Source organism: Macadamia integrifolia, chromosome 8, assembly GCF_013358625.1.
Source record: "Macadamia integrifolia cultivar HAES 741 chromosome 8, SCU_Mint_v3, whole genome shotgun sequence".
NCBI classification, from domain to species: domain Eukaryota; kingdom Viridiplantae; phylum Streptophyta; class Magnoliopsida; order Proteales; family Proteaceae; genus Macadamia; species Macadamia integrifolia.
This window is the reverse complement of record NC_056564.1, coordinates 26,944,073-26,951,343: the sequence shown is the minus strand read 5'-3', so window position 1 is coordinate 26,951,343 and position 7,271 is coordinate 26,944,073. Positions and strand designations below refer to the sequence as shown.

The following is a 7,271-nucleotide window of genomic DNA, read 5'->3' as shown; positions in this document are numbered from 1 at the left end:
AAATCAACCTTTTACCGACTTTTCCACGCAGTCATCTTTCTCCTTCATTTTTTATTTTTAATATCTTTCTCAAGGATTTAGTTCTCGGTGAGGGTATCAGTCTCTAACGATATTATCAATTCAGATCATATCAGATCGGCAGGTATCAATGACGTTTGTCCTTGATTTTTGAAGAAAAATACATTTTTGTACTGTTTTACTCTTGAAATGATTTGGATAATCGATCAGGATCAATTAGATATTCGATATGTCTTAGCTGATACCAATACTATATGATCGATATAACCGATACATCGATACTTGAAACCATGCTCTCTACAGAAGCAAGCGATGGAGGAGCCGATGACGTGCACCATCCTCAAATTTTTTTATATTTATATTTTATTTTATTATTATTATTTTTTTTTTTTGAGATAATGAGCTTCTACCAAAAAACATTAATTACAATCGTATCGGCATGGGTCGTCAATTCACATTAGAATCCATTTGTAATATCTTTTAGGAAAAATTACTTGAACACCCCCTACTATGGCCAAATTGTTTGAGGCACCAAAAGATTAAAAATATTTCTTGAAGTTCTGTTGTGAGTGGTTAAATGAAAAGACCATTATACCCTTATGGATTGTTAAACTAAACGATAAAGATTCTCTGAACCGATGTGATGGAAAAGAATCTTCTACACCCCTTGTTTTCTTCTTCCATTTCATGATTAACAAAAGTTCTCTTCTTCTTTGCTTCGCCTGTTTAAGTTGCTTGATCAAATTAAAAGCCTAATATCTTTATGATTGGTTATAGCGGAATGCAGGGGTAAAAGGGGGTATCCTTTCATTTTTGGTTTAGTAATTAGAGCCAAAAGATAAAAAGGGAAGGCATTTTGAGTTAATGAGTATAACACTCTATTTAAGATTTTTTTCACCCATGACATCGTCACTAAACAGTGATTGATTTAGTGTCAATAGCTAATCGTAATAAATTTTAAATGTAAAGGTGATTCGAATAAACCTTTTAAACTTTTGAGGGTATCAAGTAATTTCCGACCATAGTACAAGGGCTATGCAATTCAAAATAATTTTTCCTATCTTTTATAATGATCATTAGATCACTAGAAATAAGAGGATTCACAATATCATAACGTCAAAATTTCACTGACATATGGAAGGTGCCTTCCACATAAAGTATTGTCAAACCAAAAAATTAGGTTACAACAAATCAACTGGCTCCTTTTGCACCATCCTGATATTTCCACACAGATTTATTAACCCAAGTAGTTTCAACGTCAAAATCTGTAAAATTATTTTTATTTAAAATTTAAAAATTACCTTTATATATTGGATTGAAATCCTCTGTAGTGCACATTCAACGATCAGGGATGTCTTGAGATGTGCTTGGACGCCTTAGGACACGTTTGGTTGTGTAAATCAAATGATGCATATATCGAATATGGATGTCAATCTTTTGAGAGACATTCTTTTAAACTTCCTAATCTAGCTGAAAAATTGTTTGGTTAGCTTGAGTTTGTTACATGTTTCTTGTTGGAAAGTTGTTTGGTTACCTTAAATCTCGTCCTGTAAAACTGTTTTAAAGAATTGCTTACTCAAGTCAATCACAAAGCAAGCTTTGTAATAATGAATTGCTTGTTCAATTCTATATCGTTGCATTGATCAGCCAAAGATTATTTCAGTTCTGAAATTGAAGCAAGAAACTCTATAAATCCTTTTACCAAAAATAAAAATTATATAAATCTTTTGAAAGTTAGAGTTTAACTAGAGAATCAATGTTGACTAAGAAATTACTGAATATAGCAGCTACAGATCAAGTACTCAAGTAAAACCCTTAAATTGAACTTATGGCTGTATGTTTCAACTACGTTAGCAGTAAAACAGAGCAATGAAATGCAATACAGTAAAACAGACAAATGAAATGCAATATGAATTGAAACTTTGACAATGTCATGATTAAGAGATTTTACACCATCAATTTCCATAATAAGATCTTCTTCATTTGACAAATAGTTCAATCAAACCATAAAGAAGAGTAATAGATATTGCATGAGTAGGTGCCTCTCTCTCTCTCTCTCTCTCTCTCTCTAAGCTTTTTCTTTCTTTGTTTCAGGAGCCCTTTACTTGGAGAAAATTTGAAGGTCCATGTAAACTATGCTAGTATACATAGAAGGAAAAAGATCGGTAAGAAAAGCGGTGGAGAAGGACAAGAGAGGCCGGGTCTCGAAGGCAATAGAGCAGGGCTGTGGCTGGAGGAAGAATTTAAGGAGAAATCATTCATCGATCCATCTACGTGATGCATCAAATCCACCGGTGGAAAAATTGGAGCTAGATAAAATGTATAGTGAGAACTTTCAGATATATAGATAAGCAGCTTTTGGATGCTCCAATGTGGAGGAGTGTGATTTGATTCAGATTGAATAAATTAAAAGAGCAAGGGGCAGAACTAAAATGACCCAAGAGAAACGGCAAGGAAAAGAAATGCATAGCTTAAACCTTTGCATCAAGTATGATCTCTGATAGAGCTGATTGGAGGGCAATGAACCATGTACCGATCTCATTTAATTGGGATAAAGCTGAGTTGTTGTTATTGTACTGATTGATAGCACACTATTAGCTCATTTTCTAATTGATCAAGATCGAGATCTAGCTTGAGGATGTGTTCCAAATTTTTTCTATATCTGATTCAGTAGAGAAGTAACTATATCTTTATCAATTCAAATATACTATCATCTGATATGAACAGTAAGTTTCCCACTTTACATCTTAAAAAGTATCCTAAAAGAGTAAACAAGTTCCTATCCTTTAGAAACTGCAAACATATATTTACTCCTAACATGAAACAACTCACAAATAGCTCAGTCTGAAAGAGGAAATTGCTTTGGTTGAGTGGCATTGAGCTTGTCTATGACCTTTTTCTTAAATCTTCCCCAGCATCATGTTCCATCAACCGGAATCAAATTCTCATTGGTCTAGTTCAAAGGCTCAAAGGTGAAATTTGTATGCTCCAACAATGGGCGCAACCTAACCAGCTTAGGCACAACTATGCTATTCCGGATATCACAAACTACTGGATTCTCCCACTGTAGAAGTGCTCCAACAAGGTTAGCACGTATTGTTAATGGAAAGACACGGCCCCATCTCTCTGTGGTGTATAGTCTTAAAGCATCATCCACGGATGTATGTCCAGATTTCAGTGCACCTGCAAGTTTTCTTGATAGAACTATAGCATCCTCTAGTGCACAACAACCTCCTTGCCCAAGATTGGGAGTCATTGGATGCCATGCATCACCCACCAGCACAACTCCATTAGCTGATGCTGGCGGGCTCACAATTGGCCATAACCACCGGTCCATGAGAGGTGTCCTACTCAAGGTGTCCTCTGCGCTCATATCAATGACATCTAACAGCTCTGAAGGCCAGCCTTTGATCATCTCTCGAGCTTCCTTCTTCAAAATAGAAGGGTCGTTGATCCTAGGACCTGGTATACAGTACAGTATAGTTAGACAAACAAGTACACAAGGTTTCAGATAACTTGAGGTTCAAATGAGTAAAAAAAAAAAAGGAGCAAACCAAGTGCATGAGGCTCCTGCTACTGCAAGGTCTGGGAGGGGCAAGTGTGTATGCAGCCTTACCCCCTTGCTTCGCAGAAGAGGCTGTTTCCAAGTTCAAATGAGTATATTATTTATTCAAGGACAAAAATGAAGTCATAAGGTTTAGCTCCCATATAATTCATTTCATATTTTGTTTGCTACAGCATTTTACTGTGCAAGTCATCATCAGGAATCGATTTCTCAGCAATGTCTTTATATAAAAACGAGAACAAGTTCATTTTAGGATATCAAGAGATTAATTTCACTCCACTTCTTAAATGACAGTAGGGTGATGAGCTCAAGCAATATGCAAAACCAAAATGAGATCATTTTATCACACATGATCTACAAACATAAAGTCACTATGGGGCCAGTTTTGCTTGAGCATTACTGAAAAAAAAAAAAAAAAAAAAAAAAAATATGCACATAGTGTCTATAACTTAAAGGCATACTTGTTACTAGTTCTAAACTATGCATGTCTTTTCTTACCACTTCTCCTAGATTCATTTTAAGCCTACCCATAGCTCCTTTAACTCCTTCAATCTCAATCAAATCATCCCTCCATACTGGAACATTGCCAAACTTCCATTGTACATGTTCATGCTACCTCAAACGACTTTCTCATGGGGTTATCACGCATCGAAGTTACTCCTAAATTAGCTTTAATTTGTTTGCTTATTATTTTATCTTTTCTAGTTTTACTTCTCATTCATCTCAACATTCTCATTTTTTACTATACTAAGTTTGTTTATATGATGGTTCTTCACTGACCAACATTCAACTCCATACATCATAGCTGGTCATATAACTGTCTTGTCATTTTATTTTTGAGTTTTAGAGGAATGCATCGATCAGACAACACACTAGATGGCACCCCTTCACTTCATCTACTCTATTCTAATTCTTTGTGCAACATCATTGTCCTCTATTTTAGGTGCAAATATACTTTTCACAATTTAACCAAGTTCAATTTTTAAAACGGGCCTTGCATAAAACAAATATAACCAGTTGTGTCATTCATTTGAGGGGATGTTCGACCATCATGTCTTTCACCAAGGAAAGGCCTTGTAGGCAGGAAAAATCTGGGTGATCTGAACCATCCCATGTACTGCATCCTTGTGGATGAAAGGGAAATGGCAACTAATTGTAGAAGTAGTCAAATAGTTTTGCTGCTTTCATCATCTGAGCAAATTGATAATTTCTAGGTAAGATTTAGTAAGTAGACCTGGAGATGGACTGTTGAAGCAGATGAACCAATAAACTTTTGTGGGTGAAACTGGAACGAATCCAGCACGCAAGCCCCTTCCGTAGACATAATTCACATTGGGTTCAAATGGCTGGCCATTGGGGTAGAATCCAAGCCCACGGAAGGCACAATGCCCAGCATAATGAGGCTCTGAGAATCCCATCCATTTTGCTATTGTTGATCGGATACCATCACAACCAATAACAACCTGTTAGAGGTTTAGAATAACAATGAAATTGTCAAATATGTACTTTAACAGTTAACTCGAGCTAAAACAATGAAGCTATCAAAACATTGTATGGTATTAGTCCTAAATGGGTAAGGAAAAAGGGTCACAAAGGTTTGAACCATGATCATCTGGTCTCAGATGGTAAGCCACCCAACCGGTTGAGTGCTTGCTGCAAGAATATTTCCTAGTATGGACTGATTTCAATGGAGGCTTTCCCATTCCTCCAGCATGTGTGCACCTATTTTCTATGCCATTGCTAAACAATTCTTATATTGTACCACCAACTCGGATCTTTAAAGAGACATACAAACTTAGCCAGCTAGATCAATTATTCCACTGATTATTTGTGAAAAGAAAAAGAAAAACCTAACTTGAATAAGTCATCGTAACATGCTAATTTGCAGACATTAATATTTGTACAGGCCACCATGAAGATGTGGAAGGTACCTTTGCAAGTAATTGGGTCCCATCAACAAGTTCCAACAGAGTTTCACCTGTTCCAGTTTTTTCAATCTTTGCTAGCTTAGAAGAAAAACAGATTGAACCTGATGGCAACCGATTGGCAAGAGTTTCCAAAAGTACCCTCCTTTCCACGGCACGGACTTCTTGGCTGTTCCATAAGTTGATTAATGTACAAGCCAGGAATAAGACAACCCTAATCTCACCGAAGGAGAGAATACCAGAGAAGAATATCTAAAGTCTCACTAGGTTCAAAATATGCATTGCTAAAAATTGGAGATAGAAAGATTTATTACCCTTCAGCTTCCTCCTTGAACTTGAAGGAACGCAGATTCCTTCCATCTTCTGATTTTACTACCATCCTGCACAGCTGATACCATCAAGAAGTTCAGAAAAAGCAGGCCCAACAAACCAAATTACTAAATAAGCTTCTGTGCCTAGTTTTTGTAGGGCACAATGAAACCGAAAGAGTATCGTCAGAAACATCTAAATGTCTATGATATCAATTACCACCACAAATGTGTATTTTCAGCCTTAGGGGCTACCAGAAATTTATTAAACTGGTGACAACTGGGATGGAGGGGGGAGGGCAAAGGTCTTACCCAGCAAACAAGAACTTATTTATATCATCCCACCTTGAAAGAAGAAAAATAACTGATCTCTTGTACCCATACTCTAGATTTCCTGAGGTTGAAAGATCAGGGATTTTTAAGAAACAAGCAGCTCCATTTGGGTTTGGTACACCATTTGCATCACTTCATAGCAATATCATGTGCAACCTTGGGTTTATCTTTAAGTGGTACTATTCCTTCATTCTTTTGGTGAATATCTCTAGTAGTATAATATTATGCTTAACTTCATCCATCAGATGTAATGATCTGATCCAAAACTCCCACCAGTACCATTTACCATGAGGCCAGTAAAAGAGAGTAACCCTTTATGGCAACAACAGGTATACAAATAACTTCCTAGGAGTTCAAAATCACACAAGAAGGCTTCGGTTTTTAGCTACCATGACTGGTAACCACCTAAACAATAACAACAACAAAGTCAGCCTTATCCCAACTTAATGAGGTCGACTCCATGGATCCAAACAAAACAAAGTAAAGAAAACTGAATTCTAAACAGAAAAGAGGGGGGGTGAAGAGATGAGAAAAGAGGGGTAAGGAATGAGATTAGAAATGAAAAATGAAGAATGACAAATTAAATATGAAGAATGAAAAATGAAAAGTGAAAGAAGAGAAATGAAATGTCAAAGTAAAAGGAAAGAGACACAACTTAGCAAGTCAGGGGAATCTCAACTAACTGGGGTTTGCTATATTGATCCTTGCTCTTCAATAAACTCTATCCGAGGTCATACTTGGTACGAGACCCAAACTATGCATGTCATTCCTCACAACTTCACCTATAAAATGGTGTGAAAATCCAACCACCAGTGTTGTTGAGCTATTAATAATAAAAACTTCTTATTGATCTATTTAATGTTTTCCGTACCGCCACCATGGTCAGGATTGACTTTACTAGCTCCATCAAGCGCAAGTGAGTATATTTCCTTAATTGGTAACTGGTATTGATCATTCTTCTCAAACTGGAGACAATGAATTGAATATTTTATAGACTTATGTGTTCTCTTAATGTGAGCATTCAGACTTTGGCTAATGAGGCTTGATATTTCCAAACTTGGGCTAATTTTTCTTCTAATTATCACTGGATTGAAAACAATATCTTCATCTTTGTGATGTATT

The 7,271-nt window shown here is 36.3% G+C and overlaps 1 protein-coding gene across 1 annotated transcript; it reads right to left on the bottom strand.

Moving 5' to 3' along the window:
- Positions 1 to 2,684: 2,684 nt before the first annotated feature.
- Positions 2,685 to 7,234, bottom strand: LOC122085917 (monooxygenase 2-like). Its single transcript, XM_042654533.1, has 4 exons — positions 5,823 to 7,234; positions 5,515 to 5,677; positions 4,818 to 5,046; positions 2,685 to 3,480 (listed from the first exon to the last, which is right to left on the bottom strand). The coding sequence occupies exons 1-4, from the start codon at positions 5,885 to 5,887 to the stop codon at positions 2,972 to 2,974; spliced, it is 966 nt and encodes a 321-aa protein (XP_042510467.1). The 5' UTR covers positions 5,888 to 7,234; the 3' UTR covers positions 2,685 to 2,971.
- Between the last annotated feature and the right edge of the window lie 37 nt (positions 7,235 to 7,271).